The 14639-nt window shown below is 37.2% G+C and overlaps 1 protein-coding gene across 3 annotated transcripts in view; it reads right to left on the reverse strand.

The window, feature by feature from the left end:
• Positions 1-14639, reverse strand: part of kdm5c (lysine (K)-specific demethylase 5C) — a 132662-nt gene that overhangs the window by 36645 nt on the left and 81378 nt on the right. For all 3 annotated transcript variants that reach the window (XM_028813375.2, XM_028813373.2, XM_028813374.2), the window contains 5 exons: positions 11218-11376; positions 10901-11020; positions 7904-8062; positions 7589-7770; positions 608-770 (listed from right to left, as the gene is read on the reverse strand). In XM_028813375.2, the coding sequence (XP_028669208.1) occupies positions 608-770; positions 7589-7770; positions 7904-8062; positions 10901-11020; positions 11218-11376 (783 nt within the window). The remainder of the gene's footprint in view (positions 1-607; positions 771-7588; positions 7771-7903; positions 8063-10900; positions 11021-11217; positions 11377-14639) is intronic.

Below are 14639 nucleotides of genomic sequence, written 5' to 3' on the forward strand. Positions count from 1 at the left end.
CAATCATGTTACGTTATTTTTAAAATGTTTCCTTTACTTTTTCATAACCTCTTTAACACACTACTTCTCCGCTGCGAAGCGCGGGTATTTTGCTAGTAACCAATATAACTTAAATACTAAGCTAGTATCCCAAATGAACAGCCATTCTTATTTTTGTACCAAATCATGTCACCTGCTTTTCCAACTGTCAAAAGTAACCAGGCTGAAGCAGGCTAACCTTAGATTCTCTTTCACTTCTATTCCATTGTCCACTACATGCCAAATTACCAATAATTGGCCATCATAATCTACAAATGGCTTCACTCTGCACCTTCATGCTGAAAAATGTTGCTAAAGTATTGTTGCTTTACAAGGTGAAATTATGCTTTAACCCTTAACTTTAAAGCCAAAGCAGAATGTAAGCAGCTGGATTATTTCACTCTAATGTGTTTAATATTATAATCAAAAAAGCACTAGGCTGAGATTGACCATAATAAATATCAGCACAGTTGAATATCTACCTTGGCATAACAACCACTGAATTTTTGTTAATCAAAAAAATAACTTTATGTATTCTGCCTACATTCCTGTAAAACCTGCATTTGAATTTCAAGAGGACACATCTTACCGGGACACCATGATTCATCAGTATATTGGGGTTCATGATGGTCACAAGCTGGTGAAGCAGGTCTGGCTGGCTTTCAAACAACTCTGGGGTTAGTTTCTTCATTACCTCCTCCAAATGCTCTGCCGCAAATGATGGAACACCATACCACGTCTTAGGTTCTCCCCTATCAGAATGAGAAATAAAAGTTACTTCAAGAAACATTATAATACAGTTAAACAGGTTGTGAAAGTCAAACAAAAAAGTAGGGCCTTACTATAAGGAGCAAAACCTGAAATAATCCACCTATTTATTCATATTATAGTTAAAAGTCAAAATGTAAAATTTCTAACTATAACTTTTCAAGTAACAGAAGAAAATGTTGCTGATTCCTGTTAATATTTAGAAATTCAAATTTGAATGATTATAATTTGAGCAAAAACTGTATTTTCATCAAGTTTAAATTAGGGATGCACGAGAAGATCGGATTTATATCTGTGTCAACAGATAATGGGTTAAAAAATTTTTATCGGCATCGGACTGATGACTAAATTGGACCGATAATTCAAACCGATATTGATGACGCATTCACTATGTTCCGGATGTGCCAGACGTTTAGGCGACGATGGCTACTGTGCGAAAATGTCTGCGGTGTGGAAATTTTTCAAAGTGAGTGAGAGTGACATAAAATATGCCATTTGCAACACTTGTTCGACTGTTTTGCGCAGAGGGACCAAAGTGTGAAATTTCAATACTACCAACTTAATTACACACTTGAAGACACTCCATCCTGACAAATACACAGAATTCCTCAGAGCAAAAGAGGAGAATCCTGTGCCATCGCGCACAAAATCAAAAACTGCAGTTGCTCAGTTACTTGAAAAATCAAAGAAATTTGATAAAGATAACCTTAAAGCTCAAACAATTACTGCAAAGGTGATGGAATTTATTGCTCTGGACGATCAGCCATTTTCTGTTGTAGGAGATAGGGATTTCGAAGGTTGCTTGAGCATCTTGAGCCCCGTTACCAGATACCCAGTCGCCGTTATTTTTTTGACATAGCGCTTCCAGAGTTACACAAGATTGTGGAAAGTCATGTGCACAAACTCCTTGCTGAAGATATCACAGCCATAAGCTTTACCACTGATACATTGACATCTGATATGAGTGCTATTAGTATGCTTAGTTTAACTGCTCAGTGGATCAACCGCAAGTTTTAATTGCAGAAAGCAATCTCGCACGCCCAAGAATGCTCTGGATCACACACGGGTGCTGCACTCTCTGTGGTGTTTAAACACAATGTTTGAAACATGGAAAATACCCAAAGAGAATGTTCATGTATTATTACGAGACAATGCACGCAACGTTGCAAAGGCTATGGAGGAATTGGGGATCCCAAGTTTGCAATATATGGCTCATACTTTACAGCTTGCGGTGAACGATGGTGTACTATCCCAGCACAGCGTCTCAGATACAATAGCAATCAGCAGAAAAACAGTCGGTCACTTTAAGCATTCACAATTAGCCAACTCGTGTCTCAAAACTATACAAACTGAACTTGGCATGCAGCCGAAAATACTTCAGCAAGACGTTTCGACTTGATGGAACAGCACATTCTATATGCTGCAAAGCTTGCTGGAGCAGAAAAGAGCCCGGCTTATTCCTCCGATTCTGAGTTACCTGCAACTCTAACGCCTAATCAGTGGGGTTTGATCGAGAACATAATCACACTCCTTGCGCCATTTGAACAACTGACAAAAGAAATTTGCTAGTCTGAAGCCTTGGCTTCTAACGTTATTCCCTCAGTTAATGCTTTGAAAACGACTGTTAACCAAAAGCGTTCATGCTGACTTCGGAGTCAAAACCAGTAAAAGCGCTCTCTTGGAAGCTTTAAACAACCGTTTGTTTGAGATTTACACAGAATCCATGTACTGTGTTGCCACTATTGTAGACCCAAGATACAAAGACCGCTATTTCGATGCAGATATAAAATCACTGGCACTCAAAATGTTGCGAACTCAGATGGAACTTGCATCGAACGAAATGCAAACGACTGAGTCACAGACAGATGATCCACAACAGAAAAGGGCCAAGATAAATGACGAGGTGGCATGAACGCTCTTCGAAATGTAAAACGAAATTCTTGAAGAGAACACATTGATGCCTCAAGAAAACAGCCAGATGACAACAGAGGTGAGTTTTAAAAAAGTTCTGTGGAGATCTTTACAACATTATTTTAAGTAAATAACTAGGGCTGTCGAATTGAATATCACTATTCTAACATAATTCGAATGTATAAAAAAATCTTGGAAGGCAAGAAAGAAAAAACAGCAATCGAATGTAAAAGAGCGGTTGTTGGTTTTTAAAGAGCGGTTGTTGGTTTTACCTCGCACTAACTTTGGCTTCATGTTACTTAAGACGTGCTGGACACTATTGTGGGATTTTACAGATCTGTTTTTGTACATAACTTTTTAGGATCAGTCTATACGTGTTTCTAAATTGTTAACCCATATTGTTATTAGTCATTAGTTAAACGGTCGGCATCTTCTGTGTTAAACACACCCATTTTAAAGATCTCTAGTTTTCATCAAGCGACTGAGCCAATAGCCTATGCTTCTTTGCTTCATATTTTTGTTCGGTCTGTGTTAACCAAATAGTTTCATAAATAAACACAAACTTGTTTTACATTTTTTTGCTACTTTGAAAAATGCTGTCTGCTAATAATTGATTATAATACACAAAATACTTAAAAGACCTCAACAAAGTAACATTTAATACACTTGTTTCATTTGCAAAACACTTAAAGGGTCACAATGCTTCAGTTTATTTACTGTAAAAAAATAGACACAGGGATATAAGGTCCTCTGGCCTCTAGGAAAAAAAGAAAAAAATGACTGCATTTACTTTGTTTGAGCAATCACTGACAATTTTGTTTGTTTTTCTTTTGAACATTGTCTTTAGAAAGTGCCAGTGCGGTTTGTGTCTTATTTCTCTTTGTGTTGCTTTTTGTGGGAGAGCCAATAACATTCATGGAAGCCACTGTTTTCACCTGAGTCTCTTAAGCAATAATGAGCAACTTGTATGCAGATCATGATCTACAGCAGGGGTGCCCAGTGCGTCGATCGTGATCGACCGGTAGATCGCAAAGGTAGTGCAGGTCGATCGCGTTGCATTCAAAAAATTTTTTTTTAAACGTTAGTCTATCACAGCATTTCTCAACCATTAAGTATTTGCGACCCGAGTTTTCATAACAGTTTTAATCACGCCCCCCCCCCCCCCCAACGTTTTTTTGAATGGAGCCCACTAATACCAATTTGTTCTTTTTTAACTCTTTTAGGGCGGATGTCGACTTTTGTCGACAGGAGGGGTTGAAGGCGAATGTCGACAAAAGTCGACATCCAGGGATAGGGGGCGACAATCAGCTGTTAATGGCGACAAATCTCACTGTCACATCACAGGCATTCCCTCTGTGCTTGGAGGAATGCTAGACTCGTTGACTCGGCAACTAAACCTTGCGTGTGCGTGAGTTGCGAAATGTAAACAAAGGCAAGATGGCACCGACATGTGAAAAGGCAGCGAAGCAAGTGCAGAAAAGAAAACACTCGGCAGACGATGTTTTGCGCATTATCGCGGAGTCAGACTCTTGATTTTTCAGAATCGGATTTTATTGGCAGTGATCAGGAGATCGAGCAAGAGAGTGAGAAGCAGGCATCAGCTGATCAGACACCAGCCGATGCCGCGCCAGCGGATCTGCTGCCAGTTGAGTGCCTTCGCGCAGCCGATGCATCTATGGCAAGGTTCGCATGGGATAAATACACAGACATTGATCCGTTGAGAGCCGATCTGGCTACCGGAGTTTACAAGACGGCATGGCTTGCTGTTGGACACGACAGATCACCAGCTGCTGTACTTCAGGCTGCTCTCTCCTGATGCTGCTTTTCAGCTACTGTCAGACGAGACAAACAGGTAGGCAGAGATTTTTTTTTGAATCGCGGGCTGCGTTTGCATTGCATTCTCATTTTTCAAAGTGGAAACCCACAACGAAAGACAAGATGAAGCGCGCTGTGGCATTACAAATAGAGATGGGACAGAACTGGTGATATAACTTCAGGGAGCATTGGTCCAAACGTGTTTTGTCCCCTGGTGGCTTAGGTACGTGCTGCTGCTAAGTTTTATTCACTTATGTAATAAACAGAAGCAAATCCCATGGGGTGAGCCAGGCTATAATGCCATACATAAAGTTTATAAAGTTTCAGACGATGAAAAGAGGTGACAATACGGTTTTCATGCAGGCAGAAAACTTGGTGGCAGTGGCATGGCACGATAGCAAATGGGTGACTTTTCTCTCTACAGTACACACTAACAATATATGTGAGAAAGTGCAGCAACAGACAATTGAAAAATAGGCACCAAAGCAACACATATTGTAAGGAGTGCAATGTGGCAATGACTGAAATTGGCTGCTTTGAGCGAGATCAGACTTTGCTGTGTAAAATGTATGTGATATGTATGTGAAATCATAGAGTATGCAGGCTCATACAACATGCAAGACAGTAACATTTGTCAAAAATAAATATTTTTTGTTGATTTGATATGTTAAACAATTGCTTTGTGTTCTTTTTTAAAAAATGTTAGTTTTTGGAAAAATATTCAGCCCTGGGAGAAAAGAAACAAAAAAAAAATTAGCCCTAAAAGAGTTAATTAATGATATATCATAGATGCATATTTTATTATACCTACTTAACTTCTGTCAACATTTATCTAACTCTATTTTTCTAGTATCAGAATGTAGTTTAAGTTAATTTGTTTTGGTTTCAATAGATGTATTTTTCATATTTTCGATTCTTGTTTTCTTTTTTTCACATCTTCACGCCCCCCTTTTTGTTACTTTCGCCCCCATAGGGGGGCCTGCCCCACAGTTTTAGAACCACTGGTCTATCATATATCCTCCCTATGGCATTTGCCATTTGATTGACATACAGGGCGGCCAGTCTGAGATCTCTTTTTTCCTAACACACTGGTCATCCCGCATGCATAATCAAACGCGCGAGCTACTGCAAAACTCCGGCTGTGATCTAGTTAGCCTTCCAATTTATATCGACTAAAGAAGGGATTTAAAAAAAAATTGTTTGGGGAGGGTATGGGCTGGATGTGGAATTGGAAGAGGATTCTTTTTCTCACAATGTCACAATTGAAGTGCGTTTGTCTGATCTGTCAATCTATCATTGCTATTCCAAAGAAGGAAAATGTGGAAAGGCACTTTCCAACTGTTCATAAAAACTACGAAACTGACATTCCTTCCGAAAAGCGATCCGAAAAAGAGAAAGGAGAGGGAACTAAAATCGCAGGTAATCGGACAGCCGTCATTTTTCACATTCAGCTGAATTCTGGGGCTCATGGACAGTTTTGGAACTTACACACAGGAAAAGTACCCAAACATGAGGAAATGTGCTACCTCCTTGACTGCATTATTCGGCTCTACTTATTTATGCGAGTCAGCCTTTTCCCACATGAAGATTATTAAATCCATATACTGTAGTGACCATAAATGTATTGAATTGTTATTGTGCCATAAGGGTTATTCAGTTATGCAACGTACAACAACATATATTTTATGTATAAAGTATACTCAGTATATATATATATATATATATATATATATATATATATATAGCATTTTTAATGTAGGTAGATCATTTCGACCTGGTCATTTTAAAAGTAGCTTGCAAGTCGAAAAAGTGTGGGCACCCCGATCTACAGTGAAAAGCAAAAATAATAAAATGTTTCAAAAAACAGCAAATACAATACAGACATGCATTCAATTCAAATGCCATATACTTATTTTTATTGTAAGGATTCTAATCTTAATCTGACAGCCCTGGTAAAAGCCAAAATGCAAATCTATCTTTTAGATATGAAAGATGACACAGAATATAATACTGTATACATATGCATGCTACTCGGCAGGTGCAGGGATTGATTTCTTTCTGAAGCACCAATTCCGAGGAATGAAAATCCAATGAAATACTGGAACAACAACTGGAGTCGGTTTCCTACCATTGCCAAAGTAGCACGAAAGTTCCTGTCAGCCCCATGTACTAGCGTGGACAGCGAGAGATTATTCAGTTTGGCTTCTAATGTGATCAACGAAAAGAGAAACAAAATTTTCTGCAACAAGACAGAGATGCTCTTGTTTGTTAAGAAAAACCTCCCCATCATGCTTAAAAATTAGAAAAGAATGATAAACCTCCAGAAAAAAAGTTATTTCTTTACTGTTGTACGCTTTTCTGTTTTTTAAAATTATAGATTGGTTAGATTTTTTAAAAGTTATGTGGTATTTAATACTGCAGACTGTAAAACAATGCATCAGATAGCCAGCCAAATGTGGTTGAGCAGAAGCCATTTTAATGATTGTAAATAATCTGCAAAAGTTGTTATTCTTAAGTGGTATTGCTTATTTCATTGTCATTGTACATTTTACCATTTTTTTCAGTTTTCATTTTTTCGATTATTGTTGAATTTGGTGTATTTGTTCCATCAAAAAGAAAGAGAAAAAAGTGTTATTTAAAGCAACAACCTGCAAAACTGTTTCCCATATAACCAACAGGTAGCCAGCCAAATGTGGCAGATATTATTTGTTTTTATTGATTGAATGTGGTGTGCAAAATTGTTATACAAATAAATGTTCACTTCTTCTGTAATTCTTGTCCAGACAGATCAAGTCTCATTTTTCTCTGTATCTTATAACTACGTATATCGGCATCGGTATCGGCAGATAAGTACATAAACATTATCGGATATCGGCATCGGCCCAAAATTCCGATATTGGTGCATCCCTAGTTTAAATTAACCTCTTTTCAAAGTGAAGCCCAAGTGGAGACAATATTGTATTTTAGAAGTAATATTCCATGTGTGTACTCTATATGCTTACGACTAGTTATCGTACTCAAAAGAATTTGGGTAACAGTGTGAGTGCATTTCATACATAAAAAAAATCACTCTTACCAATGGAGGTAGTTAATAGAGTAGCTCCAGTGGTCTTCAATATGCCAGCAAAAAGCAGAGAAAACCATCCCCACGTAAAGCCATGGCACCTTCATTCCAGAAATGTCTGCATTTATGTGGCTCAGCACTGACTGGTCAAGGACTGGCATCACATTAAGGTTCCAACCACTGCGTGCATATTCCTACCACAGATATGAGAAAGGGTTAATGCTTCATACTTTTTTGGGGAAGTACATACAAATCTATCTTTATATATAAAAAAAGAGAGAGAGTATACACTGACACACACACAAAGTACGTATATTCATCAATTACCTCCTCCTCTGGTGTTAGGACCCTCTTCCCATCATTTATTGGAAATCCACTACCAAACTCTTTGGAGTGGATGTCTGCCCCATACTCAACTGTAACATCTTCTTCAATACTGCTTACAAGCCGCCAAAATTCTTTCTCCACTAATTCAGTGGGAACCATCTGTAACAGGAAAGGGGAGATGTCATCACTAAGTATGCACAGTTGGAATACCAAAGGCAGACGCAGAAAGCATAAACTAGGTAAATATTAAAAAGGATGGTAATATTGTTTACTGAGATATTACTAGATATTTGCGTATTTCACTCACTTGTTTTATTTACTAATTCAAAATATCAACTAAACTACTGACATCAACAGGGAAACCTGTTGTGTTAGTTAAAATTAACCTACATTCAAATTCCTAAAAAAAAAAAAAAGTCTTTACGTCACTGTAAAACTCTGTAGAGCCAGAAATGGGTTAAACTAGTATAGTGATGACTCATTTTTGCATGTTAAACACCATACAGCTGTTTAGCAAAGCAGTCTGTTAACATTACTCACAAATATCCTTGTATATAAACAAAAAACTAAGCATACTGTTTTGCTTTCCTCTATAAAAAAAAAATTAAAAAAAAAAGCATACTTCAGTGTTGGTTGAAGATTTTAAAAGTGGTTAACATCTATGGAATTCAAATACTTTAGTATTTAATATATATTCATAATCATTAATCTTTAATGTTTCAAATGGCACTTTTCAAAAGATAATTTTTACTTTTTAAATAGTTCCACCAAAAAACAAAAAAATCATATACTGAGTGGAAAGTCTGTGGCTATGATTATAATACAGCTCACAACCTTATAAGATGCATACCGTATGGGGGGGGGGGTTTACAGGTTTAATTAAGTTTTGGGAATCTAACCAGACAGATATGACAAGAATTAGCTCTGGATCTGGCACCCATCCATGACAGCATATAATCTGAGACGCAACCTAATTCTTTGAATAGCAATAATTCTTCAGTTTTATTATTATAGACTGCTCAATGAAACTAACTGGTAATTGTTTTATATTAATTAAGTGTACAGTTACTAAAATTTATTGGGCACTCTCCAACATAACTGCTTACAGAGCCTTACATTTATTCCTCCTTTAAATTAATTTTATTTGGTTACTACTAATGTGCATAGGAATTGCACAATTCCATATATCCACAGAAGTGTTTGGAAAGCAGTCTTTTCTTTATTATTTGACAGATGTCCTTACCTAAGGCAACTTAGAAAATTTGATTATAAAAATACAAACTTACCAAATGAGAACAAATTTAACTAGAACATAAGTACCTTAGTTCCTACAAATGAACCCATTGGAATATCACACACATTTTATTATTTCCTGCTGCATCTTAAGAAGTTGATTCACCCAATACTATGAAAGCTTATTCCAGCCAATATTTTTTTAATTGTATTAACTCACAACTGTATTTATGAAATATTACACAAACTATATTACTTCTTTGCAACTGCTAACACTGCCTGTGCAAACCTCTTTAAGGGACCTGTGGAAACAGATTCAGCATAGATGTTGTGGGTGACACGCGGAGTGCGTGCCGACTCCACACAGACAACAGGCAGGCGTGAGAATGGTATAAAATGGACTTTAGCCCCTAGTGTTCTCACTGTCTGCATTCCATACTGTATTATTAGAATGTTAATTAGTTTAATTATGTGAAGTCAACTATAAATGTAATAAAACGTTTAAATGGATGTATCTATATACAGTAGCTACATAAATCGTTCCTTAGAATGCAACTGGAGATTGTCAGGGATGTGCTTTTGCTCCCCTTCTGATGGGCCACAAACTTAACAGTAAATAACCAAGTCAATATTTTGTTGAGCGAGAGAAAGATTCAAGAATATCAGATGGAGGACTGAAAGAAAAGCCGATGTTCACTTTTGGTACTGAAAATACTTAAAACACTGAGACTGATCCATTTAAAAATGTGGGTTTTTCATTGATAAGTTAATTCTTTTTGCTGTTTTTGGCTCATGTATCCTTTGGCAATATCTTAAGCGTTATATTACTAAAAGTTAATGAAGGAGCAACTGAAAGGAAACTGCTTTCCACATGAAATTTATAGGGACGAAGCGAAGCTAAACAACATTATTAGAATATTTAATGAAAGAGAACTGTCCCGATAGTCTAATGATAAGTGATTAAAACAAACCCTAATTCTATCATTTTTCAATATTCTGGTGTTATGCAAAATTGGTGGTAATTTTTTGGAGCCAAGGAATGCTTAATTTTTTTCCCCTATTTAAATTAATAGTGATTCATCTTAAAATGATTTTTAGTAATATACTAATTTTGTAAACTGGGGTTGGTCTTACTGTATTTGTAAATATACAACAAACACTGGAGTTGTGCTCTATATAAAACAAGTAAAATTAATCATAAATATGGACACATTCCAGACTGGAATGCAGTTAATAACTCGTATAACATATGTAGAATTTATTCAATACACAAACAGGACATGTGCATATAGCTGTGTTACTGTAATCATACAGCTTAAAATAATAGCATTTTAAAATCTGTAATGTATTACTAAACTTCCCACAGATATTCAAGAAAATTATTTCAATACCTACAGGGCAAATGTAGATTGCACAAAGGCACTAGAATGTTCAATCCTTTGGTTACGTATCTTCTGGACAGTAATTTAAATAAAGCAAAAACTCTCCCTGATTTCTCCACTTTTAAACATACTGGCATTAAGTACTAAATATCACACTGACTTAAATGATTTTCCCCAAAGCTTTTGGAGTACTATAATTCTAAGTGCAGGAAGTAATTTTTCTGACATTTAGGTGAATTTTCCAATTTAATTCTTGTACATTTTCATGAGAAATAACGTATAGTACATTTCTTTAAGACAGAAATGCCTTAAATTTACAACAAAAGTGAAATGGGTATAAAAATATAAAAATATGTTATATTAAGACTTAAAAGTTACTTACATGGACTGGCATATTGAAATAGTCTGACTTGAAGGCATCTGCCATCTCTCCAAAACTCTGCAGTGTATATTCTCGTGTAGCTTGCTCAAATCCAAATGCCTCTGCAGGCTTCTTACACTCCTTCAGAAAGGAAGGAAAGCAACAATAAAAGCCACCAAAAAACAATCTATTGTTATGAGAAAAAAGTATAGTCATTTTGCTGTATGATAAAATTATCTCAGGACAATATACCCTACAATCACCTAACTAGTCTGAACTTAAGCTATGTAGTACATTTCAGGAAACTATAAGTGAAAAATATAAGTGAGTGCCCTCACCTCAGCTACACACTTGGGACACCTCCAATCTCCCTTGGGTGTTTCAGGTAATGGAGGAAGAAGGCAAAACGTGTGGTAATTATCATCACAGCTGTCACACAATAACAGTTTGTCATCCTCATCTCCTCGGCCACACATTCGACACACAAAGGAGTCCACCTGAAGATGGGGTGGGGGAGAAAAAAGGGAAACCCTATTACTGAATTAAAGGTTAGGTTGAAAAATCAAAACAAAATGGACAGATTAAAAAAATCTTTTAAAATGGAATAAGAAATATAAAATTTACCATGACTATTGCATGCCTAGTTGAAATTACTCTGTTATCTATCCATCCATCCATTTTCCAACCCGCTGAATCCGAACACAGGGTCACGGGGGTCTGCTGGATCCAATCCCAGCCAACACAGGGCACAAGGCAGGAACCAATCTCGGGCAGGGTGCCAACCCACCGCAGTACTCTGTTATCTATTCTTTAAGAATTTAATCAAGCCATACTTAAAAAAATAATGACAGAGAGAGATGGGTTGGGAGCATGCGCTGACAGTGCGTTGCCACACACACCACATGTTGAACCAACTGGTTTGGGACTAGAGATACCTCAGCACCACACTGGAACAGTGTGAGGATTTTAATGGTGGCTGAAGTGCCAATCCTGCCACGAACATGATGGATAGTGAAAATATCTAGTTTACCATGTTTATCATAGACAGTAATATAGATACTGGTGGATAAGTCGACCATCAAATTTTAAACCAAAATACAGTACCATGAAAATTGTATCACTTACAGATAAGCCAAATGCAAAAATTTAAAACAAAAAAAATCGATCCAGGAAAAAACAAAATTTTCAAGTAACATGTAACCCAACACAATACTTTTTTTAATTGATGTAAAATCACTTGTTACCTGAAAGAAAATATGCGTCACTGCGTAACTATGAAAGTTTATTTAAAAAAACTTGCCAGCTGCTATCTGAATAACAGAATATAAGCATCTGCAAAAATCACTTTTGGAGTAATACAAAAAAAAAATAAAATCTTTGGATCACCAAGTCTTTAAAGCTACCATCTGAAACCCCCTCCATGCCAAGCTTTGGACAACTCTTCCAATACCTATGTAAATTAGTTACAGTGAGATAATCATGCTTCAGAATCTATTCTACTAAAGGGTACAGTACCTCTTCTCGTCATTAATTTTCCATATAAGGATTTCAGGGCTTTTTCATATACTCAAAGTGGAAACAAAACGTGAACTATGCTCAGCAGATAGGCTAAACACAATTTTTGGGTCTACTTTGTGTCCTAAAATTCTCTACTAAAGCCCATGTCACATTAGACAACTTTTCCAATCATTTTCAGTTGAAACTTTCGTTTACATTTACATAACCAGCCAGTAGAAGGCAGTTGGTGGCACTCTCCCGTGAAGAGTACTGCCTAATGTAACATATAGGTGCATCTCAATAAATTAGAATATCATCAAAAAGTTGATTTATTTCAGTAAGTCAATTCAAAAAGTGAAACTCATATTATATATGTTCATTAAAAAAGAGTTATATATTTCAAGCATTTATTGGAAATATATCTGAAAAGACGACTTTGGACCACTGAGCAACAGTCCAGTCCGTTTTCTGCTTAGTCCAGGTAAGACGTTTCTGACGTCGTCTCTGGTTCAGGAGTGGCTTGACACAAGGAATGCGACAGTTGTAGCCCATGTCCCGGATACGTCCGTGTGTGGTGGCTCTTGAAGCACCGGCTCCAGCCGCAGTCCACTCCTTGTGAATCTCCCCCACATTCTTGAAAGGGCTGTACTTCACAATTCTCTCAAGGCTGTGGTTATCCCTGTTGCTTGTGCACCTTTTCCTTCCACTCAACTTTCCATTAATATGCTTGGATACAGCACTCTATAAACAGCCAGCTTCTGTAGCAATGACCTTTTGTGGCTTAACCTCCTTGTGGAGGGTGTCAATGACTGACTTCTGGACAACTGTCAAGTCAATAGTCTTCCCCATGATTGTGTGGGCTACTGAACCAGACTAAGAGACCATTTAACGGCTCATGACACCTTTGCAGGTATTTTGGGTTAATTAGCTGAGTGGAGTGTGACACCATGAGTCTACAATATTGAAGTTTTTCACAATATTTTAATTTTCTGAGATACTGAATTTTGGGTTTTCATTAGCTATAAGCCATAATCAGCAAAATGAAAAGAAATAAACGCTTGATATACAGTACACCCCCAAATTTCACGGGGGTTACGTTCCTACAGCACCCGCGAATTGTGAAAAAAACGCAACTTTTGGATGTGGTTAAAAAATGGCTATTTTTATAGTTTAAACTCTAAATATGTCCCAAAAACATTTTAATTTAATTTCAAACTCAGCTTAATACATTACCTAAAAAAAAGAATGTAAAGGTTAAACCCGTATACTGCACAATATTGTACTGCTAGGTCTCCCGCAGTGCTAGAATGTAAAATACAGATGTTACCGCTATATGTACTGTAATTAATGCAAGCGCATTTTCATTGCCAGAAGCCTTAGAAGGTGCAGGGCGTTTCGACTGCATCATGGGGCTTTAAGCCTTAAACTGCCACATACTTGGGGGGTTAATGCATCCCTGGACGCTAAATATTTTTTTGCTGCACTAAACGTCACAATTTACAAAGAAAAAGTGAAATTTTAATGGAACACATTTTTTTTCATGCAAAGAGCATCACAATTACTGCAACACTAATCATTTTACACATTGCTAATGAACTGTAAAAACTATTTTAAAAACAACTGGAACAATATGTACAAGGTGTAACTGATGCCATGGATGAAATTACGAGCCAACTGCGCTTGAACTGGCTGCACGCAAGCACATAGAGGTAAGCGCTGATGCTGGCAGGCTATAGTGCTGCGGCTCAATCCCAGGGACAGTGAGACTGCAGTGCTGCAGGATGTCACGCTTGGGTCACAGAATTGCACAGAAACACAGGAGATTGTAGAGACAGGAACTTTATTCAAACACTTCAAACAAACATGTCTCAGAAGTAAAACGGGCTCAGTATGCAGTTAGTTCTCGTTTAAAAGAATAGGCAAACATCACAGGGGAGCACAACAGGAGCGGGACCCACAACAGGAGCAGAGAATGTCTGGGGGAGGAGAGAGAAACAAAGCAATCAGCCAAAAAGGACATGTGCTGTTCAGGCTTTTAAGTAGGCGTAGCTAAGATTCACACAGTCGAGAAGACGGTGATTTATTTTTATGGTGGAGATTCCAGGGACACACCCAGCCTTGGCCCGACCCGCACACACTCACAAATGGAGACAAAAACAAAGCAAACAGCAAATAAAGAATGTAATGAAAACGAATGAATACAGTGATATCACCCCTGTTCTCCTTACGGCGATTACACAATAAATAAAAAGAAAACACAAAA

The sequence above is a fragment of the Erpetoichthys calabaricus genome, chromosome 11, assembly GCF_900747795.2.
Source record: "Erpetoichthys calabaricus chromosome 11, fErpCal1.3, whole genome shotgun sequence".
Lineage (NCBI taxonomy): Eukaryota > Metazoa > Chordata > Cladistia > Polypteriformes > Polypteridae > Erpetoichthys > Erpetoichthys calabaricus.